This window comes from Schistocerca cancellata, chromosome 1, assembly GCF_023864275.1.
Source record: "Schistocerca cancellata isolate TAMUIC-IGC-003103 chromosome 1, iqSchCanc2.1, whole genome shotgun sequence".
NCBI lineage: Eukaryota > Metazoa > Arthropoda > Insecta > Orthoptera > Acrididae > Schistocerca > Schistocerca cancellata.
This window is the reverse complement of record NC_064626.1, coordinates 885,990,254-886,017,816: the sequence shown is the minus strand read 5'-3', so window position 1 is coordinate 886,017,816 and position 27,563 is coordinate 885,990,254. Positions and strand designations below refer to the sequence as shown.

The 27,563-nt window shown below is 43.6% G+C and overlaps 1 protein-coding gene across 1 annotated transcript in view; it reads left to right on the top strand.

The window, feature by feature from the left end:
* The window catches only part of LOC126190653 (RING finger protein 10), a 110,195-nt gene that overhangs the window by 53,880 nt on the left and 28,752 nt on the right, over window positions 1-27,563 (top strand). The window contains exons 5-6 of the mRNA XM_049931079.1: window positions 5,067-5,262; window positions 17,772-18,017. Of these exons, the coding sequence (XP_049787036.1) occupies window positions 5,067-5,262; window positions 17,772-18,017 (442 nt within the window). The remainder of the gene's footprint in view (window positions 1-5,066; window positions 5,263-17,771; window positions 18,018-27,563) is intronic.

The window sequence follows — 27,563 nt, the reverse complement described above, 5'->3', positions numbered from 1 at the left end:
CACTTTGTTTCTCTTCTTCTTCCACTAACTTATTTAGGTACTGCCTTGGTAGTTAAATTGGTTCAAGATCGCAGTAGGCTCTATGGATATTTTGCCTGTCTTGCTCAGTAAACTTACTGCTGCAGTCTCGTGGACATTTAATAGAGTAGTCTTTTGGCTTCATATTTCTTGCAGGAACTTCAGAATTCTTCATAGAAATATGTACCCTACCATGCTGTCGATTGATTTTTCTTTGATTTCTTTTCCATCCCTCTTTAATCGCTACCCTTTTTAGTTTTCTTGTTTAGTTACTATTTTCAATACCAGAATTGTCATTTGCAATTTCCCCATCCTGATTGTGATGATTTACTTGTGCAATAGTTGCATCATCAGCAGTTTTTGTGACATTCTTTACAAGGGATGTTCCATGTCCAAACCACAGGTATTTAGAGGAAGGAAGAGAAAATTAACTGGAACTACTACAGTGTCTAGTAAATGCTTGGCTACTCACCAGAATCTGTCGTTGTGCAGTCCATAGGAAGGATCACCACCTCTACCTGAACCAGTGAATGTCTTGAGCATCTCGACATCACGTTCTTCCTCAGCTATTGGTATAAACAATAATAATAATAGCAGTTATAGCAATAATAATAATTATTATTATAATAATAATTATTATTATTATTATTATTATTATTATTATTATTATTATTATTGTAGTACTTACCACCAAAATACATACATTAAGAAACAGGTTCTAATACTTCAAAGATTCCATTACATTCTGTTCCTTCTCCAGGCACATTTTCACCATCCTCCTTCCTCTGGACTCCATAATACTTCTACTTGCTTGTAAATACAACAGTGACAATGCGTCTAAAGAGAAGCAGTGGGAAAAGCAACTTCTAAAAGTTCTGTTACAATCAGAGAAATGTAAGAGCTGTTGCATTTCACAAATTAACACTGCGTCCTGTGGTCTAAAAATGGATCAGCTCTTCCGTCTGTTTGATCCTTACTATTTTTTGTAAAATGTAGATACGTGACAACTAAAACGGAAACCACATTAGACAAAGTTACGCTTGTTTGACCGTGACATAGGTCTTGATTCCGTGTACCTTATGGTACTAACAACTCAAAAGTGGCAAAAATGTAGTTACGTCTGTCTGAGCATAAATGGGCGAATAGTTCTAGTTTCTGCTCTAATTTATGATGGAGCAGCTGAGAGTCCCACTAGTGATAAATTACTACTTTTAGTGGTGGAAACTATGACTGCGCTTGTTATGCAGTCTTTCCGTTTCCATCCTCTATGACTAGTTGGCAAGTCAGCAATAGAGGTATAAATTGTCAAGTTTCCACAAATAATTTAAAAAGAATGACTGAATGACTGAATTTGTGTTTTTGATCTATTTGTGTAAAATATTTGCTTCATTACTGGATAAAAACGCTTGCCTTTGACTGATAAATTGAGGTTTGCAAGCACTGCATAGTTTGTGACACAGTACTATGGTTGGATATTACATGAGAAGAATTCTCACTCTAAATAAATTAATATTTTAAAATGTAACTACAATCAAATAACAGCAATAAGTTTGCTTGTTATGTGGCAGCAGTTTAACACACGTACGTAAGCCAGCATTTTTACTGACTTACAGAAACATACGTGCCTGTATTTGTTAAAAGAAGTGAAACACTCATTTATTTATTCATTTATTTTAAAAGGTGTACCCCTCCTAACTTACTAGCTTTTCGAGTTGCTTGAACTGGAGTTTCTTCTGCCTCAGTTTTGCTGCATCTCTGGTGACCAGTTGTCTTGTATGGCTACATTGACTCCAACAGGGAATTGTATACCTACAGGTACCTCTGGCTAATGCATCTGCTATCTTATATTCCCCTTTGCTGATGAGATATTAAACCTTTATCTTCCTTCCTTCCTTCCGTCACTGTATCATTTCTATCTGTTTTGCATGTGGCTTCATGCGCAACAGAAACAACTTGGTTTTCTTGGTATTGAAATAGTTTTGTCTTTGTTACACTTTCCATAAAGTGTAGATTGCTACTCACTGCATAGAGGAAGCTTTAACTCACAGACAGGCACAGTGAAATGACTGCTAGACATTTAAGCTTTTGGACAAAAAAGCCCTTCTTCAGAAATAGAAAATTCACACAAGCACAACTCACGCATACATGGTCATTGTCTCCAGCCGCTGTAGGCTGACTGGACTGTGACTGCGTCTGATGTGAGCAATAATCTGGGGTGGCTGATAGGGGTAAGACAGTGGCATGGGGTGGGGAAGGGGAGGGATAGCAGGGTTGGGATGGGCACAAGATGTGCTGTCTGTATGAGTGTGGAGGGACGTCTTGGGGACTAGATAGTATAGTCTGGGAGGCTGCATGGAGGGAGTTGGGTGCGGGGGATGGGGGGTGGGGGGAGCAGAGAAGGGGAAAAGATTGTAGTCGCATTGGTGGAATAGAAGGCATGTGTAATGTTGGAGCAGCAACAGGGAAGGGGAGGAGATAGGTAGGTGGAGGGTGAGGGGAGTACTGAAGGTTGAGGCCAGGTGGGTTACAGCAACAAAAGATATGTCGAAGGAAGAGTTCTCAGCTGTGCAATTCAGAAAAACTGGTGTCGGCAGGAATGATCCAGATGGTGCAGGTTCTGAAGCAGTCATTGAAGCGCAGCACATTGTGTTATGGGACATCACCGACTGGGTGGTCCAGCCGTCTCATGATCACAGTTTGATGGTGACCATTCATGCAGACAGCTAGCTTGTTAGTTGTCATGTCCATGTAGAAAGCTGCACAGTGATTGCAGTTTAGTTTGTACACATAGCTGCTTTCACTGGTAGCCATGCCTTTGATGGGGTTGGAGATGTATATATTAGCACTGGAGTAAATGGTAGGAGGAAAATGTATGAGACAAGTAATGCGTCTTTGTCTGTTGCAGGGATATGAGTCATGAGGCAGTTGGTTGGGAGTAGCACTGGAATAGGGATGGACAAGGATATTGTGTAGGTTTGGTGGGCAGCAGAATACCACTGTTGGAGGGCTGTGGAAGATATTCCTCATGTCAGGACAAGGCAAGAGATAGTTGTAATAATGGTAGAGAAAGTGATTCAGTCCTGGGAAGTACTGAGTCATGGGAGGAATGCTTCTGTGTCATCAGCAATGGATATGTGGGAGGTGGTAAGTGAATGGAGGCTGTAATCTGCAGTCTAAACTGCCTCCATTTTCGTGCTTTCTATGTGGCCGTGACAGCTAACAAGCTGTCTTTGAGCTGGAATAATCACTGCCAAACCGTTGCCAGCAAGATTTAATTCGCCTGAGATAATTAAACTATCCAATTGCTGAACAAACTGTCCAACACAATGTGCTTCACTTTGACTGCTTCACAGCCTGCACCGTCTGGATCCATCCTAACACCACCAGCTTTTTAGAGTTGTACAGGTGTGAATTCTATCTACAACATACCCAACAACATCCTTTGTTCCTGTACCCCCCTGGCCTCAAACTTCACTAGTCCCTATCCTCCACTAACCTAGCACCTTCCCTGGTCCCACTTCAGCACTACATATTCCTTCTATTCTGCCAATGCACCTAGTCTTTTCCCTTTCTGCTGCTCTCCCCTCCCCTCTAGCATTTTCCATTCCCCCTTCACAGCCTCCTGACTCTGCACTTAGCAACCCTATCCTGTCCCCACCACGTCCCCGCACTCTCTCGCAGGCAGCATGTCATCTTCCCAATCCCTAATGTCCTATCCCTCCCACTCCCCACCCTATGCCACCCACTCCCACTACAAACACAGGATTGCTACTTATATCAGATTCAGTTGCGGACTGCCTCTGCTGTTGCAAAACAGCTGCCATAGACAATAGCCATGTGCACGCAAGCGCGGGTGTGTGGGAGTGAGCACACGCGCATGTGCATGCGTGTTTTTTATTTGTTTCTATTTCCAGAGGAGAACTTTTGGGCAAAAGGGTTTCACTGGTAAGCAGTCTTTTCATTGCACCTGTCTGCGACTTAATGCCTCTTCTACACAGTGAATAGCAACCTATCCTTTTCATAATATTGCTATTATTCTGTCATGGATTTGTTTGATTTTGTTACATGTTTCTAATTCACTGCTAATTAGATAATTAGATAGGTCGACAGCAATTGTGGATATGACAAGGCCCACAGAGCACGGATATCCTTAAAAAAAACATACTTCAGTGAGAGTACTGAGTAGCAGATTAGTGTGAAAACATCAATTATTGTGAAATACACCTGCCTTGTTCAACCATATTCAAGTGGAGAACAAACAAAACTATAGGGGTTGGCACATGTCAGTGCCCAAAGTTTGTTGGGTAAGGCCGTTAAAAACGTAAAGTGATTTCTTGCATTGGTCTTAAATTTATTGAGAAGTGGCAGCAAAGTTAATTTCTCATCAAAAAATAGACTCAGAATTGAATAGAGTATTATTTAAAATTAAATTCTACACAATTCATGGGAAGCCCATGCTGAGTTGTATTCTTCTTGAAACTATAAATAATGCTACACGATTTTGGTACCATGCTTGGCTCGTAGCTTGTCGTGGTTGGTAAAGATGTTCACATAGCAGAAAAAGTGATTTGCAGCAGTATTTATGAGAGGCAGTTCATGGAGAATTTAATTCTCACTTAGTAACTGTGGAAATTACACAGTAGTTTAGTTTGTATGAAATAAATAAAGCTGTTGCATTCATGCGAGAATTTATCAATTTGGGGAGGAAGAAGTGGTGTATAGAGGAATCTAACAATAATTTATATGGGATAACTTGATGAGATCGTGAACATTTTGACTAGACTGACAAACTGATATTATATCTGCTGTGGAAATCTGTGTCTGAAGAAAGTTCTCTGGTATGGAGGTGAAGACAGTCAGGCAGGAGCAGTAGAAGTATGAAAGTATGTGTACAGTTAACTGAAATTGTTAACTACCAAGTACATAATGGATAAAGTTAATGTATTGGTAACTTTTTCGTTCATAGTTAAGAGTGCCATAAATCATTAATTTGTCTAAACATATTTTGCAAAACAATTTTAATTTTCATGGTGATATTTAAATTTCAGCGTCATTGCTATTCCACACACGCAGTTTTCAGTAGGTGAAGAAATAACGTTACGCCTTATGAAGAGAGAGAAGGGCTCACTTCTGCCTGTGCCAGTTGACCAGTGCAAGGACTTCCCTGTGAAGAAGCTGCTTTCTGTTTCTGAGAAAGAACTAGACACAACTTACTCAAAGCTGCTACTAGCAACACCAGCGGAGGTTTGTATATTCTATGAAGCACAGGCATTTTCTCCTATTTCTCACATTTAGCTAACGGATGCATGTTCACTTCTGTATTAAATTAAATGAACTAACTTATTTCACATTTCTTCTGCCATTCAGCATATAGGTATGAATTGTGGTATTTCATGTCAGTATCAGATTGAAAGGGAAACTCATTTTGCGACGTGGTGTTCACAATAAGCATACTGTTGAAATATCAATTTGGCTGCATGCCACCGAAGTAAATACAGAAATATAGTCTGCTAATTCTTCATCAAATTTACATTTCTGTGGTGATTTATACTGACGGTTTGACTCTCGTAGTAAATTCATTCAAATGGATTACTGTAGAGGGGAGAAAGTAATTGGGAGTTCCATGTCAAATGAATCGTCTCCAATTACAGTAATTTTTCACGGATATTCCTTATAAAATGAAACAAAATTGGGTTACATTTTAACTGAAAAATACAAAAATTAAAGGTTTTCTGTGGGGACCAGTGAAATGTTGAGATAGTTCTTCGAAAGCCTTGGCCAAATTTGAGATGGTTTAAAATTTAAACTACTAGTAATATAGGGGAGATGTTTGGATCAGATGAAAAGCTTTTTCTCTTCAACACACTGTTAAAATTCCACGGTTCTGTGCTACATGCTGTCAAAGTTGGGTGGGGGGGGGGGGGGGGGGGGGTTATGTAAGTTTCACTTAGCTTTTGTGTAAGCTTTGATCTTGTATTTCTAAATATGATCTACTTTCTTAATTTTTGTTTTATTGAAAAGAGCAGCTTTTCTGGTGCAAAAATGATTTGGTTGGTTCTGTAGACCTTCTCGGTAAGATAAAGAAGACAAGTTTGAAAATATACTAAAAACACTCACCAACCATCGTTTTAAAAACTTCGTTCTGTATAAAGCAATACAAAACAGTTTTACTGTAATTCTATATTTATCTATTTGTTTAACTAACCAGTCAAACTTTTGCCAAGAATTTAGTTGTTTATGCACACAACAATCTACGTAAAATATTTTGAGTTTGGCTGAATTGGTCATTCACATTGGACCTAAATTCACGTGCAAGTGAGAAGCTGGCTGCGTGATTGTGTTCTGTGCAGAGACGGAGAATACTTGCCGACATTGGCACTGTGCTATCTTTCATTGTACCATATTTACTCGGAAAGGTGTAGCTGTTGCTTGTTAACGTAACTCTGCCAGAGTGATGCTTTCCTAGAAGTCCAATATAACATCCAATATTTGATTAAAGCCTTAGGCCCTTCTCAGAGTTTCTCCCCTGAATCTATTTCCCTCGTCATCCATATGGTAGCCTGCATATTCACCTTCTACATGCTCCCCAAAATCAGCAAACCCAACAATCCTGGACGATCCTTTGTAGCTGATTACAGTGCCCTCACTGAAAGGTTTTCGCCCCTCATTTACAAACACCTCCTACCAAGTGCCCACAACCTAGCCTCCCACATCAAAATTACCAACAATTTCCTTCACTGGCTCTCCACCATCCCCACCCCTTTACCTCTTGGATGCCTACTTGTCACTGTTCATGCCACTTCCCTATACACCAACATCTCTCATGTACATAGTCTTGCTGCTACTGAACACTACTTTTCCCAACGCCCTTCAGACTCTAAACCTACTACCTCATTCCACATACACCTGACTAACTTCAACCTCACACAGAAGTTCTCCTCCTTTGAAGGAAAGATATACACACAAATCCAGGACACAGCTGTGGACACCCACATGGCACCTTCGTATATCAACCTGTTTATGTGCTGTCTAGAGGAGAAACTGCTTATGGCTTCCAGCAATGGAGGGTGAAGCACTGACAATGCCAGCCACTTGTGCTGTCAAAAGTTCAGCAAAATCGCCAAACAACTGTCAGCCTAAGAACCTGAGACAGAAGCAAACAGGCAGTTTGTCAACAAGTGGCCCAAAATCCTTGACAATTTTGTATCTAGAAGAGACCTTTCTAGCCTCCCAAACCACTAAATCCCTCGTCTTGATCAGGTATACACTGATGATATCTACATGATCTGGACCCAGGGCGAAGACACACAATCCTCATTCCTCCAGAACTTCAACACCTCTTCTTCCTTCTGCTTCACCTGGTCCTCCTCCACCTCGTATGCAACTTTCCTGGACAGTCACCACCTCCTCTCTGATGACTCATCTAAACCTACGTCCACATAAATGTACAAACCATCAATAGTACCTGCATTTTTACAGCTGTCATCCATTCCACACCTAAAAACCTGTACCATACAGCCTGCACAACCAGGGATGGCGTATCTGCAGTGAGAACAACTCCCTTGCCTAGAACGCTGGAGGCCTCACTAAGGTTTTCACAGACACTACCTCCCAGACCTTGTCCATGAACAGATCTTCTGTGCCATTTCCCCACATGTCCCCAATCCTATCACCAACCCCAAAAACCAGATACAAAGGAGAGCCCTCTTCACCTCTCAATACCACACTCTACTGGAACAAATAAACCACGTTCTTCGTCAGGGCTTTGATTACCCAAGGGCGTTTTCACCCATCCTAAAGTGGTGTTTGCTGTCTACCCAACCACCCCAACGTCCTATTCCATTCGTATGCCACTTCCAACCCCAAGAATCTGCCACAGGAATCCTACCAGATCAGAGGCCAGACCAACTGTTAAAGCAACAAAATCATATACCAGCTTTCCTGCAAATATTGTACAGCTTTTCATGTTGGTATGACTACCAACCAGCTGTCCACAAGGATGAATGGCTACAGCCACTGCCGAACTGTGGCCAAGAGCGTGGTAGACCACCCTGTGGCACAACATGGAGCTGAACGTAATATGCTTGATATCAATGGGTACTTCACAACTTGGGCCCATCTAGGTTTTCACCTCCATCACATGCTTTCCAGAACCTCGTAGATGCGAGTTATCCTTACACCATATTCTCCACTCCCAAAACTATCTCAGCTTTGTGTCATGGTAACCTACTGTACCCACACCCTGCAAAAACAATTTTTGACACCTCTGCCTTATATCCTCCCTATTCATGTCCCCTCACCTGCATTGCATGTGTGCCTCTGCCAACAAAACTGCCAGTCTTTCCCCTTCCCTGCTCCTCTGCAATTCCCTTTTCCAATCTCCACAAGAGCATATGTTCTGAAAATTTTAGCCATCCAGTTCATGGTGTTCAGTTTTCAGATATCATTTGTCGTACATGCTTTTCCCGTAATGTTTTCACAGAGCTTGTCAAATGTCAGATTGGTCAAGTTGGATACCCGAATATTTCAGCGAGTGATCAATCGTGGTTCAACTACTGCCCTTACCACATCCACTCACTGTTTTTGTGCATTGTTTCTATCATGAAAGGCACACATTTTTTATGGGAATCTGGCTTGAGGGAATTCTCACCCTAGTACACCCCTAACTCTTTGAGAGTCAACATCAGTTTCCCTTTCACTTCCTTGGGTGGCCACTAGAGTACCGTTGGCACATAATAAACTGTCTCGTCTCAGCTTTTATAGGCTGGTTGTTTGTATAGATGTGATATAAAATTGGTGCCAGGACATTGCCTTAGGGTGGGCCTGCTAATTTTGTCATTCAAAAGCCCTTAGTCGTGTTACAAAATTTAATGAGCAGTGACTGGTGGCTGACAGTATTATAAGCATCAGAGAAGTCTATTAAAGTGACTCCTGATTAAATTTTAAGCAACTTTTTATGCCAACTGCATCAAAGATGGCTTAAAATTGGAACAAGTAGGGGCCCAAAGGAGATATCTGTATCAGGCGCAAAACTTTTTGTGCTCAATCCAGCACTAAACTTTTAGTGATATCATTCATTAGTTCCATTTTCTTTTATGTCAAAGTTGAGGAACATAATTTTTCAACCATTTTGTGACCGCAATAATTCTTTGAGGTATATTCAGCACTTCATTAGTAACTCAACAGGTAAGTTATTACTTATAAAATCTACCAATCTCCAACACCTATTTGCAAGTAGGAAATTATTAATATCTAAACATACAATTCAAAATTTCCACACAAAAGTTTTGCATACTTTGATGCCATAGTGCTAAAAATTATCACCTGCAGTTTCCTTCATTTGTGTTTCATTAGAAAGACTGTTTCCTTTAATGACCATGGCAATCCATTGAGAATGGTCCCCTGGACCTTACGAAAGGCAGGGGATGGTTATTAATAGGGTGTGTGATCACCACTAATTACAATGCATGCTCTGCAATTTGCTCCCACACTGGCCAAAAGGTCAATAAGAGTTCTTGTGGTAGGGAATTTCATTCCTCTAGCAGTGCCGTTGACAAATTACCGGATTGTCATTGGTGCATGTGGACATGCTGCAATATGTCCCCAGAATGCCTCTCACATGCAATCAGTGAGATCATAAGCCAGTCCACTTACGAAATATCCTCTGTTCCAAGAGCTGCTTCACCTATGTTGTTAAATATGGTCGTGCACTGTCACCCACAAAAATGATGGCAGGGTCAGATGCACCCCTGAAAACATGCACGTGGGGAGGGAGTACAGTGTCACAATAACATTGACTGATAAGTGTACTGTGTTCCATAATTTTGAGATTTGTACACCCATGACACATCATGCCTCCCCACACCTCAACAACTGGATCACTGGAACAATCACATTTGACAATGATCCTGCATGCATTATGGATACCACATCTCACCATCACCATATGAGGGTATGTCCAGTATTATCGAACAGGATCTTGGTGATGCAGATGTTATTGTGTGGGGAAGCATGATGTGATAAAGGTGTATTTATTGCCTTATCTTTTAAAGGGTGCAGTTGGTCCTGACTACTTATTTGTGCCATGACGATGTGTGACTGCATCAAACTGTGCATGTGAAACAGTGCTTGGAATGAGATGATATTGGGTGAATGGACTGGCTTACCTATTGTAACATTACGAGTCAAGATAGCTGCAACGGAAATTGAATAGCGTAAAGTTATCATTAAAAACGCACGCCGCGCGATTTGTGACGATTTGGTTGGTCATAATAGTAGTAACATGCTTTTGAATACAATTAAAATATAACGGCGATACACTTATCGACAGGTTATTCACCTAACCAAATAGTATTTGGTGAAAGTATTGTGCCAAAAGATTACCAAGAAAGAAGATATGGTGAAGAAGGTCTACGAAAACCTGAAGCATCAAGCACAATTGAGAAAAACCCGTTTTGATAAAAATGTAAAGAAAGTAGTCACATATGATGTAGGGGAAGAAATTTTATTGAGAAATCACCCAAAAGCATCAACCAGGAAAAGACTGAATAAGAAATGGCAATATTTATATACAGGTCCATACAAAATAATGAAAATACCTCATGAAGGGAGCTACCTCCTGGCAGATTGTGATACTGATGTAATTAAAGGCTTGTTCCCTCACATAGACCTGAAGAAGTATTATCAATAATGAGCAAAATACAGATTCAAGAAACACTGAATGGTACCAAGACTACACTCAGTGGACTAAATAAAAGCACCAGTGGATAAATACGTACTTATACTAACTTACAAAGAAAATTAAAGAATGTACCGACGATTTCCATGAGATACCTTCTTGGTATCAGCAACAATGTCGACGCTGAAATACGATTTATCCTCTCACCGAACAGCGAGGATGGATGAGTTAAAAGTGGAAGTAAGAGGAACAGAAAAGGACCAAATCCTCTCTGGTTAAACAAGTGGCCTAATAAGGGTTTTGGCTTAGGATGCCAATCGTCGAACCCGGCTGTGATCCCTGCCTTGCACAGTCTGTTGAAGAACTGAGGGCTTCATCCAAGAAAAAAAATGTGGTGTGAATATGAAGTGATTAGTGCGAAGTGTTTCTAAGACAACCTATAAACAAATGTGGAATTTAGTTAAGGGCATTTTGTCTAGGCCCATTAACTCAACTTAAATATTGTAGAATGTATGTACTGACTTGTTGAGTGAATCTGAGAGTGAGTGTATTCGCCGAAACAAATACCCTCTCCTGTCACAGTACACAAAAAAATAAGCCTGTTCTGTCTGGAACCCTCTTCAAGACATCACAGTCTGGGGGGCCGTGTAACATTACGAGTCATGATAGCTGTAACAGAAATTGAATAGCGTAAAGTTATCATTAAAATTGCACGCCGCGCGATTTGTGATGATTTGGTTGGTCATAATAGTAGTAACATGCTTTTGAATACAATTAAAATATAACGGCGATACCTGTTTAGTGTTATTGGCAACAATATGTAGTAAATTAATGAGTAAGGTAGCCGATCCTATAAGAAGAGGTGAAATTGAAATTGGGCATATTAAGGTGTTTTGCTTTATGTCGACTAAGCCGATTATACGGCGTCTTCCCCCGTTTACTCTTAGAAAAAAAGCAAATAAGTAACGAAGTGCTAATTGTGCGTTGTGAAAAATATAGGGGTGAATTTTAAATAGCTACAGTGTATAGTCAGACTAACAAATGGGCATTCAGTTACACGAAATAGCGGACAGCGAAGTATGGTCATTAAATTGAGTACACCTACAGGGCGGTCAATTCCGGGATAAGTCTATTCGCATCTCACGAGGGACGCGGTATTGAGACCGGTTTTTTTTCTTATTATATCACGGAGAGCGGGCTTCAATTTATAAAAAGGAGAAAAGCTGTATCATTATCATTGACTGTTGGTGTTAAGCAACCAAAACTGTTCATCAAAGGGTTTCGGTGAATGAGTGGTGAATGCGAAATGAAACTGTGAACGAAGTTATATTAAATAAAGCAGAAGAGACAAGACAGTTTGGTCGTATCTGCTATTATTCCATCAACCGTAGCATTTCTTCTCGTTGTACGAAGCCTTTATAGACGATCGTTATGACAATTTGCTTTGAAGGGATCTCGTTACGAGTTAAGTTTTGGGGACCTGGTCAACAAGGGATAGTTCGTAGATCTTAACTACTGCAGCTATTCTGGAATCAGGTGCTACCCTGACCGTTGTGTGTTGTCAATGGCTTAAGGTCACCATATCTCATGCTCTAAGATCGACGCGCCTTTCCTCTTGGTATAACGGTGTCTCACGGTAACAACGGCAACGCCGACGGCGAATGAAGATACGGTAGACTATGCCTCCGATTTAAATCCCATCAGGTATGTGAAGGATGCAATTGGGAGGTGTATTGCAGCATGTCAGACGCACCAGTGACCATCCAGCATTTTGTCAACTGTGCTTGTGGAGGAATGAAATGCCCTACCACAAGAACCCCATTGCCACCTTTGTGGCCAACATGGAAGCACGTTGCACACTCATTCAGGAACCATGTCCCAGCTGTTGTAAAGTCCAGGGGACCATCACAAATTGTGATTACTGAAGTATAATTATTCTGTGATTCTTGAGTTTCTCCCGGCGTATTTGATAATCAAAATATCCACAGGTGTGCTGCCGGTCTATAGTGTCCAACGGGCACAATATTTCGGCGATCATTCATGTCGCCATGTATACATCGCCGAAATATTGTGCCCGTTGGACACTATAGACCGGCAACACACCCGTGGATATTTTGATTATAATTATTCTATTTGAATAGAAGTGTCATTTTTGTTTGCCTCATAGGGTATTTCTTCTGTGCCATACTGTAGCAGTTTTTCCTATGTTCATTTAAAATTTCTTCAAGCTACATTACTTGGCAGTGTCACATCATGTGAAAGTTACTTTGTTCTTAATGTTTGCACACCAGTGGATGTTGCCTACTTATCAGTCAAACCTAAAATAAAAATAGCATTCTTTTGTTTAGAAGGGTGCTGTAGCAAAGGTGCCTCTACAATTTATTTAATACAGATGGGATACATGTGTGGGCCCTGCTTTATCACCAGCACAATTGATTGTTTGGAAAATTCCGAGTGGTGTTTGGCTTTGTTTAGTAATTACTAGCAACCTGCATTGTCTCTGCAAGGGTAGCACAAAATGTCTACAGTCTGAAGACTCTTCTGGTATACCAATGATGAATTGTCTACACAAACCTTTCTCGTTGACCAGTCTATCTATTACTGAAAATTGTATCAAAATCTGTACAGTAGTTTTTGAGATTATCTTTTCCATGCAGATGAAAAAAAATGGGAAAGGGTCTTCCATTTAGTAAATGTATAGACAAAAAGCATCCTAGTCACTGAACAAATTCCAGCCTGATCAAAAAACCTGCTTGAACTACATACAGTCCGGTCATGATCTTGGAACAAATTTTATGAACAGTTTCCATCTTTATGCCCTACTTCTTATTTGTTTTGACTTCTCAGAGAAATGTTGCTGCAATGTTATCTTATGCAGAGGCTTCAAATGCTAATGAGCTTATGGAAACTACGGAATGGATCAACTCAAGTTTGTCAAGTTGTGGCATCTCTTTTAAAAATTCACAATTTCCAAGGCGACAATATATGAAAGTTCAGTCAAGTTGAGTTTGGTGAAGTTGGGCTGCTGTTACAATCAGCACATTCTTGGCTCAAAATTCTAATAATCAGCAATGCCCATACTTTGGTGATTACAATGACCCACCAAGCAAATTTACGCAAGAAAGGAAAGAAAAGTTCTTAAAATATTGAGAAACTGCAAATGTTAACACTTCATCCAAAAAGTTGGTAGATAGAGCAAGTGGCTTCTTTCAACCAGAGTAATGAAAAACAATAGGAACACACAGGTTACTTAGCAATGCCTGAGAAGAAAAACCCTTTCTGGTGACATTAAAGCATGGTTTTAGAGCAGTGTGCATGATGTGGCAGTGCGCAGTAAAGAAAGGGCAGTGTAGCACCGTACTGTGTGAAGACCAGTTAATAACATCGTTCTGCTGCATCTATCTGTAACATGTGCTTCGGAGTAAGCGTAGAACATTTGGTGCCAATTTTCTTGTTATCAAAGGTAAGGTCAAGATACATAAACCCTAGTGTCCATTATGGTTGGCATGAAGTAAACACATTTCTCTCTTTTCCTGCTTTCTTTTAATGTGTTTTTCAGTTTTATTAGGTCTCTCCACATTCGTTCCTTTTAATGTGTGTCAGGGCGCTGATGACCTCGATGTTGAGCGCCCATAAACCCCAACACACACACACACACACACACATGAAGTAAACACACCAGAGGGATGGGTTAGGTGGAGGTTCACAGGTTCGTGTGGCACGGGTAAGTGTGGAAAATGAATGAGAAAATACGTGAGGTTGAGGGAGGGAATTTGGTCAATAGAAATAATTTATAATTATTGATGGGAAGAATTTTGGGCATCAGATGTTAACTGACAATCTACATGGTCACGAGGCTGTGCATTATGCACGGACGAGATCATTGACATAGTGTGGCTTGGAAGTCAGAATCTGTGTGGTTTGGAAGACGATGCATAAACACAGGAAAGGGGAGAGAGAACAGACACTCAGAAGAGAAATACTTTAAGTAATAGTAACAAGAGGAAAAAATAAATCACAGAATTGTGGGATGGAAGAAAAATCATTGGGCAAAAACAAACAATGGAAATTTAATGTTGGAATTCCTTATATTATTGAAAAGGACAGATTGCTATTCACCAGAAAGATGACATGAGTTGCAGAGAGGCAAAATGAAAAGACTTTTACATAATTGGTTTTCAGCCAAAGCCTTCGTCAGAAAAGCGCGCGCGCGCCCACACACACACACACACACACACACACACACACACACACACACACACAAGCGCGCGCGCAATGATATTCACGTTTTAAGATTCTACCTTCACAAACCTGGTACTCCAAAAATGGGTCTCCATGATGAGGCACCCCAGAACCACCTCTACTCCCTCCACAAGATACTGCTACTGTGCAATCCCTACTACATACATCCCATGTCTGAATTAAATCCCTTTGTCTCCAGCCCCTGAAAGAGTACTCCAGATATCACCTGCTGGAATTCTACTGCCGCCTTGAGGTGGCACAGCCCAACCCTTTGTAGCATCCAGACCCTGCCTAGCTGTCCTTTCCAACTTGCCACATCACCGAAAACTTTCTGCAAACAACTCACTAAATCCAGAGCCGAAACATTCCCAGAACACTATCGCTTAACTTCCCACCAAAATCCCCAGCCCCACAGAAGTTTGTCCTATTCAAAGACCTCACCTTTAGCCCTACACCCAAATTTAACCATGTTGGACTTGTCAAAGACCTACTCTCCTCCTCTCGATCCCTGCAATGGAAACACTTCTTTGCCACCAATTCCTTCAACCAAAGCCAACCTAACCCATATTGAACCCTGCCTCATACCACCTTGGAATTGTGATCCCCCCCCCATGCATAACCACCTTCTGGGGTCCTTCCCCAGATCCCATCTTAAGAACACGAACCTTTCAGCAGAATAGAGAACAGCCATACACAACCTCAGAACAGATCCTGACCTAATCATTCTACATGCAGACATAGGTGCCTCTAATGTCATTATGAATTGCAGTGACTATCTGGTGGAAGACTAATGCCAATTTTCTGCCTCCTCCACACACACAATTTCTCCTTTAAAGTCCAGGCATACAAACAAATCCACAGCACAGATATGGGAACCCACATGGCCCCCTCTTATGTCAACCTGTGTATGGGCTATCTAGAGGAAACCTTTCTAGCATCATAAAACACCAAATCCTTAGTCTCATTCAGGTTCATTGACAATATCTAAAGGACATGGTCTTAGGGCCAAGACACACTATCCTCATTCCTTCACAGCCTCAACACCTTCTCTCCGATCACCTTCACCTGGTCCTTCTCAACCCGTATGCTGCTTTTCTGGATATTGACCACCTCTTCTGTGATGACTCAAATGCAAACAGTACCTGCATTTAGAAAACTATCATCCCTTCCACATCAAAAAATACCCCCTACAATCTGGACAACCATGGCCTCTCAGTGACAAGAACATCTTTGCCCAGTGTACTGAAGTTCTCACCAAGATCTTAACAGGCAGGCACTATTCCTCAAACTTAGTGCACAAAAAGATCTCCTGTGCCATTTTCTCACGTACCCACAATCCTCCCATCATCCTGGAGAACCAGCAACAAAGTAGTGTCCACTTAGTCACCCAGTACCATGCTGGACTGGAACAACTGAACCGCATCTTTTATCAGAGTTTTGATTATCATTGATTCAGGACATCCTACCCAAGATCATTCCCCCACCACTCCTAAAGTGGTATTCTGTCACCCATCCAACATCTATTCCTGTGCCACTCCCAGTCCAACCCCTTGCCAAGGAGATAGTATCCCTATGGAAGACACAAGTGTAAGACCAGCCCAATACACTCGCCTAACACTTGCTATTCCAGTCCTGTCACAGGCTTATCCTGGCCCATCAGAGACCGGGCCACCTGTGAAAGCAGTCGTGTCATATACCAGCTCTGCTGCTAACAATGCACAACTTTTTATATTGGTATGCATACCAAACAGCTGTCTACTGGGGCGAATGGCTGCTGCCAAACTGTGACCAAAAGCAAAGTAGACCACTCTGTGGCACATATGCAGCAGAAAATAACATGCATGATTTCAATGGCTGCACAGCCCGGTCCATCTGGATTCTCCCCTCCACCACCAGCTTCTCAGAACTGCACAAATAGGAGTTATCCCCACAACACATTCTCTGCTCTCGAAATTATCCCAGCCCCAACATACGGTAACCTACTGTCCTCACAGCCCCTACCCAACTGTTTCTGCCCTTCTATGTCCCATCACCTTCTCATTTACATCCCCTCACCCTAGCTGTGTGGTGCCCCCTGCCAATGCCCATCTTTCCTTCCCCATTCTTCCCCTTTCTTGTTTTCCACTGTCTGAGGTCTCCTGCTCCTCTGAATCACCACCTCCCAATGCTGCACTTGATGGCAGCCTTGTCATGCTCCATTGAGTCCTCCCTCCACGTGTGTCCTGCTATCCCTTCCTATCCTGCTCTCCCTAGATTGCTGCTTTTGTTTAACATGACAGTTGCATTCCCTTACGTGCTGCCGGAGGTGGGGCAGTTACGTATGTGTGAGGTGTGCTGGGTTGTGTGAGTAAGTGTGCTGGTGTTTTCTGTAACGACGAAGGCTTTGGCCAAAAACTAAATGTCTAACTGTTGTTTTGTGCCTCTCCACAACTCCACGTCATATTTACAGTTACTAGCAGTTTATCCTTTTTCTTATACTCTTTAGCAGTCTGTCTTTTTCCTTATATTGTTAATAGTTATACAAAGATATATATTTTTTAATCCTTCATATAGGGAGTTCGGCTTTTGTTTACAAAAGTAATGTACCAAAGTTGTCTAATTCTGTAAGTTCTAGATAATGAATGTAAACCTTTTTGTATGTTTGCACAAATAAAGTTCTGTTTTAGCTCGTCCATCAGTAATCAGTGTAACCATGGAAACAAATCACTGTAGACTTTCATGCATCAATCAGTTGTTAATTTGAACGTATTAAATGCAGTTAAAACACTGTAACAAAAGCACTGCTTCAGATATCAACCAGTATGCAGAAAATTGTGCTATTGTTTTCATCCAGGTACTGTCAATAATAGAACGTGAACGCTGTGAGTTAGAGGTACAACTAGCAGATGATGAGTCCCAGCCGGAAACTTGTTTCATTCAGCAAGCTATTGATTTATTGAGCCAGAGAAAAATACCAACCATTTGTGAAGATAACAAATTACTGGAATTGGGAGCAGCAGCTCTACTGCCTGAAACACTGTCGACCATGGAACCTGCGCATTCTGATTTGCAAGTGCACACAGCAGATGTGGAAATGAAGGTATCAGTTTAATCCTACATAGAAGTTAAATATGTTGAAAATTAATTTGTGTCACTAGAGGTACAGACAATTTCTCAAATTTGTGTTAAACAAGGGCTATTTTCTTTTAATGTCATGCATGTGAAAAGCAGTGCTACTTGATTGGCTGGCCAGATGCCACCACCTATATTGAGTTCTCCCCCCTCCACAATTGAAAACGTTCAAGATAGTTTCAGTCTACTTCTAAAGGAATAAAGAGTTGACAAATTACTTCTCAGTAGCTGGAAATTTTAAGTGAACACACTTTGCTTCTATTTTTATAACTTACATTTCTCATTTTGGCTCATATGCAGGCTATTGAGAATCTCAGCCCTTCAGGAATTTCTTGCAATACTTTTAAATGGTATTTATTTATTTTCAATTGAAAGATTGCAACAACATAAAAGCAAAATGTAAAAACTGTCACAGATATTTAATAAATGCTTCTGGTGAAGCTGGAGTCAGATATGCTCTTCGCTGTTATAATGTTGTATACTTTAAGTAGTCTCCAATTTTTACTTACTTAATAATTGTTTCAGCTTGAATTCTGTCTTCACTGTTTGCAATCACTTTCATCACATCATTGAAATTACCAGTTTCCCTGGATCAATTGTTCATGGAATCTGGAAGGTCATAAACTCCATTGGCCATCTTAAATATACAGTAAAACCCTATATTTAAAAATCCTTTTTCAAGACATTCCCACATTTAATGAATATTTCAGTAATCCCCGTGAAACCACCGTAAGAATGGTATTGAATGACAGCACACATTCATAGTTTTTTAAATATTGTAAACATACTTAATCAAAATCAGGCGTAGCCTTAAAAAAAAAAGCATTATGTTAAAGCAGTTTTTCAGCCACCTTACAGTGGCACCCTTCTTGACTTGACAAACAATGCCCTGGGTTGGCGGAAAGCTGGCATCTATAGAAATCCTGTATCAATGTGACAAAGCCAACATTTTCCAGAACACGCACACCATGCATGAAAGGTGCATTGAACATGATCAGGTCACACTGATCTTTCACAGTCCAGTAGTGAGTTCTAGTTGAGTACTACATATCCACTGGATATTGCATAACACAAGCATTGCAGTATCGAATCTTATCATATTGCATTGCATTCCATGAGTTAGTCTGACATAAAAATTGTGCCTTCAACAATATCCTTTTGGTTCTTAATTATTGAAAAGTCTGTTGAATAAGTTTGGCACAGGACCTTATTAATCCGTACGGCAGCCTTCAATCAGATAAGTCATGGGACTCATCATTACTTTGATTGGTTTATATGGAAAAAATGTACACCTTGTCTTGTCCAGCAAAGATTAATTTTATACTTCTGAGTATTAACTTGAGGGGTTCCATTTGACAGAAGACAGTCCTGCAGCAGAGACCTATGTCCATGTCCCACCAAGCCAGTTTCCAAAATAAATGTAGCAATGTGCCCTAGAAATCTCCAGTTTTAAATTTGCCAGAAAATCACTGCCTATACTCCAATTAAAATTACTGTGCAATTGACAGAGTGCAGCGGGGAGGGGGGCAGTGTTGCCTTTGTGCAGCCAGAAACACTTCACAAGAGACAACACATACATACAAAACAGGTATTTCAGCAACCACTTGGCACTTGAGAAAGAATTAAGATTGGATGGTGGCTGGCTCGTACCACTCAACTCGCTGAACTAGCGATCACAAAGTAATTTTAATCGAAGTATAGTTGTCAGCCTGAATATTGAGGAAAGAATTCCATTGTCAATTGAAATACACAGCATACCAGGAAAATTTAGAGACTTGCAGTAATTAGAAAGTTTAAAACCAGTTGTTGTAAGAATATCAAGAAAGGTGCCTTACCCATCATACTTAGATACGTCGTTACCTTGGATGTGAGGTTGGAGCACAATAAGATAGATTTGTTCTTATTGATGTCCAGTCTTCCACATCAAAAAGTAATTCCGTTTCTCAGGAATTTTTAATATTTTCCTGTTACCCACTCATGTCCACTCCACCTCTAGACTGAAGCCGTTGACTACTGGATGTTAATCGTAGTTTCGATATCCTGACACGTTTATGAAATGAGGCAGATGTTACGAGCACATGATTCACATTGCGCGTGGACAGAACAGTGGGTGCACTGCGCACAACCCTCCTGTATATATAAAAACAGATATCTTAAGAATAGTGACAAATATCAATCTGTTCTCCACTTTAAATTGATTTCAATCTGGTAGATATATTATGTACATAGCAATGAATGACCTAAAATAAACCATTTTCATCATCTTTGTAAAACTGTTAAATTTTGTGCAATGCTTTTCTTAATCTGATTGCCATTGCAGCCTTCTTTCTCTCCAGGGGTGCATTTCCTTTCCCTTCCCCTCCTTTCCCCTCACCCTTCACTATCAATATAAACCCATTCAGGCAATAGCAGAGTCACCTGGTGAAGAATTACTATTAGTCAGATCAGTGAGCATGCTGTCCATATGTAGAATGGGGAAGGTGCGTGATCTATCTTGAGTTTGACTGAGGGAACATTGTGACGGTCTGGAGGCTCAGCACTAACATTTTGGAAGCTGCATACTTGTCATGTGCCTGAGAAGTGCTGTGGTGAGTGTTTTCAGCATGTGGCGAAACCATGTCCAGGCGTTCGGGAGTGGGACAGCCGCCCCTCATTACAGATGTCGGACATTGTAGGCTGGGCACACTGGTAAAGCAAGACAGTTGGTGAACTGTGGTGGAATTAACACCAGACATAATGCTGAGAAGAGTAAAAGTGTGTCTGAACACACAGTGCACCAAAAACACTTCTAACTATGGGCATCCGCAGCTGACGACCCATGCACGTGCCAGTGTTCACACCACAGCATCGGCAACTACAACTGAAATCCCCCTAGGGGGTCCACAACTCTCTTGTGGATACGTGCGTGGCGAGCACGGGGCCCCAAGCCATTGCAGCCTTCTTTCTCTCCAGGGGTGCATTTCCTTTCCCTTCCCCTCCTTTCCCCTCACCCTCTCCTCTCCCTCTCTTGGTGTCCTTGCTCATGTTGGCCCCCGCTATCCTCCTGGTTCTGTTGGTTTTCCAGTTCTGCTTTGTTGCATAATCATCTCCTCCTTTTGGCATTCCTTGGTCCCCCTCTGGGGTTTGACCTCCATTACAAAATTTCTCCTCCGTAGTGTGAGCCATTTGGGGAAGAGTACCTTACCTAGTGTCTCCGACGTGCACCCTCCTAGTCCATTCCACCCTTTCTTTCACGTCGTTGTCTGATACTAGGGTGCATAGCCAGCCCGTGTGGTGGGGTCGCTATGTACCCTTTTGGTTGAGACCCCTGAACACACAGGGATCACACTTCTGATACCTGAGCTGTGACCACCTCATGCATGCCATGGAGTGGTTGCTCGTCATCCTGGAGCATCAGAACTCCCGGCAATAGCCGCCGTGCCAGACGGCCCTTGCTGTGGCTGGGTGGCACCTGTGAGGAGAGCCCCTGATCGGAGTGGGTGGTGTCAGGGCAGACGCTATGCAAATGAAACGCATACGGGTCCAGAACTCTGGTCGTTCTTCTGCGGCCGTTTCTCTGCGTGGAAATGATTCCTCAGGTGCTGCTTCTCTTGCCCCTTCGGCCTGCCCTTCCATGGCTAACCCCTGGGAAGAGGGTCAGGCCCGTCGGCTAGGGGCAAAACCTTTTCCCCGTTACCTAGTTTGCACCAGGACTGATGGAGATACTTTCACCAATACCAAACCTTTATTCTTTGTGGAACACATTGAAGACAAGTTTGGCGAAGTGGACTCCCTGAGCAAGATGCGGTCAGGTTCGTTGCTGATAAAAACTGCTTCAGCTGCCCAATCTGCGGCCCTTCGTGCCTGTACCCATCTTGGCACAATACCTGTGTCCATTACCCCCCACCAGTCTCTAAATATGGTACAAGGTGTGATTTTTCACAGGGACCTCATCCTTCAAACTGATGAGGAACTTCAGGACAATCTCAGACGGCGGGGTGTTCACTTTGTTCGGCGTGTTCAGAAGGGTCCTAAAGACAATCGTATTGATACTGGTGCCTTTATCCTGGCCTTTGAAGGGGATACCCTCCCTGAGAAAGTTAAGATTATGGTCTATTGCTGTGATTTGAAGCCGTACATCCCACCTCCTATGAGGTGTTTTAAGTGCTTGCGTTTTGGACACGTCTTCCCGCTGTTCACAGGCCCCTCTCTGTGGTGACTGTGGACGTCCACTCCATGAGGGGAGTCCCTGTGTTCCCCCTCCTGTCTGTGTAAATTGTCATGGTAGTCATTCTCCACGTTCACCAGATTGCCCAGTATATAAGAAGGAAAAAAGATACAGGAGTATAAGTCCCTCGATCGTTTAACCTACACAGAGGCCCGTAAGAAATATGCACGACTCCACCCGGTGTCCATGACATCTAGTTAAGCCTTGGTTACATCTTCACCCCTTCCTCCCCCTTCCTTACCCTCATCCCGGACCCCTCTCCTCCCCCCTCCCCCCTGCCCTGCGGCTCCCACACCTTCTCCTACGGGCGCTGCTCCCCCTCCCCAGCCGGAGAAGTGTCCCACTCCTTCGGCGTCTGCCGGTCAAGGGCGCCTCTCCCGGGATGCCCCTTCCCGTCACCTTCCAGGCCAAAGGTCTGCTGCCGCGCGACGACCGCGAGAGCTGCGGTCTGTCGGCCCCCAGGTCGCCCAGTCTCTTTCTGTTCCTGATCTTGCTGCAGCTGGCTCCTTCATGCCGCACAGCCCTCCTCGATCTCAGCCTGAACGGAAGAAGAAACATAAGTCCCGGGACAAGGAGCCTCTGGTGTCACCGGAGGTCCCTTCCCCGACTTCACAACCGGATTCTAACCTGTCGTTCATCGATGTCGGTGACGGGAGGGTACCCGACGGTATGACTGGATTTAAAGTGTTCAGCCCCCGTTTAAACCATCGTTCTGTGGTTCTCCAATGGAATTGTAATGGATACTATCGTCACCTTCCGGAACTGAAATCCCTTCTTTCGTCCTACTCTGCAGCTTGTGTGGTTCTCCGGGAATCTCATTTCACTTATGCTCACTCACCGACCCTCCGTGGGTTCTGTGTTTTCTGTCGAAATCGGGTCGGACCCCTGCGGGCTTCTGGTGGCGTTTGTACATTGGTCCGTACAGACATTGCTAGCACGTGGATTCCTCTTCAAACTACATCGGAAGCAGTTGCTGTTAGGATCCACTTCGACTCTGCAATCACAGTTTGCAATCTTTATCTCCCTCCTGACAGGACTCTTACACCTGCTACCTTAACCGCCCTTCTTCAGCAACTTCCTCCTCCCTTCCACCTCCTTGGGGATTTTAATGCTCATCGTCCTTTGTGGGGCAGTGCCTTTCCATCTAGACGAGGTCTTCTTATAGACCAATTTATTGCAGACCACGACCTGTGCCTTCTTAATGATGGCTCCCCTACTCATTTCAGTGCCGGTCACGGTACCTTTTCTGCCATTGATCTTTCTCTTTCTTCTCCCTCTCTCCTCCCTTCATTACACTGGTCGCCACACGACGACCTTTGTGATAGTGACCATTTCCCGTTGATTATCACGCTCCCTTCCCGCTCCCCGATGGACAGGTTGCCTCGTTGGTCTTTCCAACGAGCCAATTGGCCTCCATACACTGCACAGGTTGCGTTTTCTCCCTCTTTGTCGGGTTGTATTGATAACGTCCTACGTGACGTGTCTGACGCAATTGTTCGCACTGCTAGCCTTGCTGTCCCATGCTCATCTGGACCATTTCGTCGCCGGCAAGTCCCGTGATGGAGTACGGCTATTGCCATTGCCATCCGTGATCGCCGTCGAGCTTTGCAACACTTTAAGAGGCACCCATCCGTAGCCAGCCTTACTACCTTTAAACGCCTTCGCGCTAAAGCCCGTTATTTAGTCAAATAGAGCAAGCGGATATGTTGGGAAAGATTCGTTTCTTCCCTTGGTTCTACTGTCCCTCTGTCACGGGTATGGGCTACACTTCACTCTCTCCAAGGTTGCCATCAGCAGTCCACCCTCCCAGGCCTTCACCTCCCAGATGGCCTTTGTACGGACCCATTAGTTCTTGCAGAACATCTAGCGACCCATTTCGCAGTGGCATCAGCGTCAGCCTCCTATCCAGCTGCTTTCCTTCATCAAAAACAGCGGGCTGAAGCTTCCATCTTATGTTTCACCCCTTGTGAGTCAGAATCTTACAACGAACCTTTTACTGAATGGGAATTTCTTTCTGCTCTATCTTCTTCTCATGATACGGCCCCTGGCCCAGATTCCATTCATAACCAACTGTTTCAACATCTCAGTGCTCCACAACGGCAACATCTTCTTCGGGTGTTTAACCGTATCTGGTTCGGGTGACTTCCCTTCTCAGTGGAGGGATAGCATTGTGGTTCCTGTCCTTAAGCCTGGTAAGAACCCCCTATCTGTTGACAGCTATCGGCGAATTAGTTTGACCAATGTTGTTTGTAAGTTACTTGAACGGATGGTAGCCCGTCGGCTCAATTGGGTCCTCGAATCTCGGGATCTATTGTCCCCTTACCAGTGTGGCTTTCGAGAGGGACGTTCTCCAATTGATCATATACTTTGCTTGGAATCCGCAGTCCGGCAGGCTTTTTCCCAGTGCCGCCATTTGGTTGCAGTGTTCTTTGACCTTCGCAAGGCCTATGATACGGCCTGGCGCCATCACATCTTACTTACCCTTAGTCAGTGGGGTCTTCGGGGCCCACTCCCGATTTTTATCCGCCAGTTCCTCATCCATCGGTCATTCAGAGTCCGAGTTGGTACTGCTTTTAGTTCTCCACGTACCCAGGAGACGGGCATCCCACAGGGTTCTGTCTTGAGTGTCCTTTTCCTCATTGCTATCGATGGACTTGTGGCCTCTGTCAGTCCCTTGGTCGCCCATGCCCTGTATGTGGATGATTTCTGCATTTGGGTTAGTTCCTCCTCGATGGCATCTGCAGAACGGCAGCTCCAGGTAGCTATACGGCGTGCCTCTGCATGGACCCTCTCACACGGGTTTCAATTCTCTCCTTTAAAATCGCGAGTGGTCCACTTCTGTCGCCGTACTACGATCCACCCTGATCCAGAGCTCTATCTCGCTGCACAAAGGTTGCCTGTGGTCCCACAGTTTTGTTTCTTGGGTCTTCTTTTCTACAACAAGCTCACTTGGCTGCCCCATATCAGACATCTGAAGGTAGGATGTTTCCGTAAACTCAATGTCCTTCGCTTCCTTGCCCACTCCTCTTGGGGTGCGGACCGTTCCCTCCTCCTCCGTCTTTATCGTGCTCTAGTTCTGTCTCGCTTGGACTATGGTTGCCAAGTTTATGGTTCAGCTGCTCCTTCCACACTGCACGTGCTGGATCCAGTCCACCATCGTGGTATCCGTTTGGCCACCGGTGCCTTCCCTACTAGCCCTGTTGATAGTCTGCTGGTTGAAGCTGGGATATCCCCCCCCCCCCTTTCTGTTCGGCGGTCCCAGCTTCTGGTGTCTTATGCACTCACTATCCGTTCCTCTCCCACTCATCCTTCCTATTCTATCCTGTTCCCAGACCATGGACGTCACCCACCCGACTCCCGCCCTCGGGCGGGTTTACCAGTTGGGCTGCGCCTTGCGTCTCTTTGCCGTGATTTTCAGCTTCCTTCTTTGTCCTGTCTTCCTCGCTCCATCCCCTCTACCCCTCCTTGGTTAGTTCCTCGGCCTCGAATTCGGATGGATCTGTGCCGAGGTCCGAAAGATTCCATCCCCCCGGTGGTGTTCCGTTCCTTTTTCCGCCAAATTTTATGGGAGTTTTGGGATGCTGTTGTTTTTTACGCTGATGGCTCTAAATCTGCTGATCATGTTGGGTATGCCTTCACGTCCTCTGTTGGAACGGAAAGTCATCTGCTGCCACCTACATGTGGGGTGTTTACTGTGGAATTGATGGCAATTTCCCAGGCCCTTACCTTTATTAAACAGTCCAAACACAACCGCGTTTTGTTATGTACGGACTCGATGAGTGGCCTTCTTGCTATTGACCAGTGTTTTTTGCGCCATCCCTTGGTCTCTGCCATCCATGACCATCTCGCTGATATTCACCGTGCTGCTTGTTCCATTGACTTCCTTTGGGTCCCTGGCCATGTGGGTATCCCGGGTAATGAGCTCGCTGATCGTTTGGCTGGGGGAGGAGTTACTTCCCCCCCCCCCCCCCCCCCCCTCCGTCTTCTGTAACCCCTCCTGCAGCGGATTTACGGCTTCACATCAAATCCCGCTTCGCACAGTCATGGGTCAATTCTTGGGAGGCTGCTCCCCTGTCTAATAAACTTCGTGCAATTAAGGTGACACCAGGCCCGTGGACTTCTTCCTTTCGCCTCTCCCGAAAGGACTCGACCACACTGTGTCGTCTCCGCATTGGCCATACCAGGCTGACCCATGGTTTTCTTTTGCGTGATGAGCCACCCCCACTATGTGGTTGTGGAGCCTTCCAGTCGGTAGCCCACATTTTGGTTGAATGCCCCTTTCTTTTGGCTCTGCGTGCTAAGTACAGACTCCCCCGCACTTTACCTTTGATGTTGGCTGACGATTCCCGGATGGTCTCTCTGGTTCTCGGTTTCCTCCGGGAAAGTAGTTTTTATTCTCAGTTTTAAGGTTTTTAATCTCTCTCTGGTGTTGGGGCAGGGTGGTGAGTGTTTGGGTGTCTCCCACTGTAAGCCGTGTTCGGAGATTCCCGATTCCCCTCCCTGACCGACATCCTCTTTTCTTCCGCCTTTTACTCTGTTTTTACCCCCCCCCCCCCTTTTTAAAAAAAAGCTTGTTTAGTCTTTCTATTCCCATACGTACTTTCTACATTCTAGCAGTTGTACCTTTTACGTCACAGGTGGTCTTGCCTATACTGCTTCAGCATATTGTTGGGTTCGTTCTCTTGCCGACTTCCCTCATTTTGTTTTTTACCAATGACAACATGACTGCCCTTTTACGTTTTTACCTTTTTCCGTTTTATTTTTCTGACTTTACTGAGCTGTCCCATTAGCGGAATGGAGCCTATTTGAAACAAGGGACTGATGACCTTGCTGTTTGGTCCCTTAAGCCTCAACCAACCAACTACAACTGAAATGGGCACTAGACAAACGGCACTGGACGTTGGCGCATTGGCAGTGTGTTGCATGGTCTAATGAATCCCAATACCTTCTCCATGTAGTCAAGGGCACGACTCTGTCGTCTTCTGAGAGATCAGCTCCTTGGACACCCCTTCATGATGATCATGTTTCCCCAACAGCAGTGGCATTTTTCATCAAGATAATGCGCCATGTCAGAAGGCCAGGAGTATGATAGAGTGGTTCGAGGAACACAGTGGCAAGTTTCAGTTGGTGTGTTGGCCGCCTCCCACTCCACTCCACCCCACCCCTCCCTGCCTACCCCCCAAACCCCCACTGACTTGCCATATCTGAACCCATGCATACACATCTGGGATGTGATTAAATGTGGCGTTAGAGCTAACCACCCTCTACCCTGAAATTTATGGGTATTAGCTGACCTGTGTGCGCAGA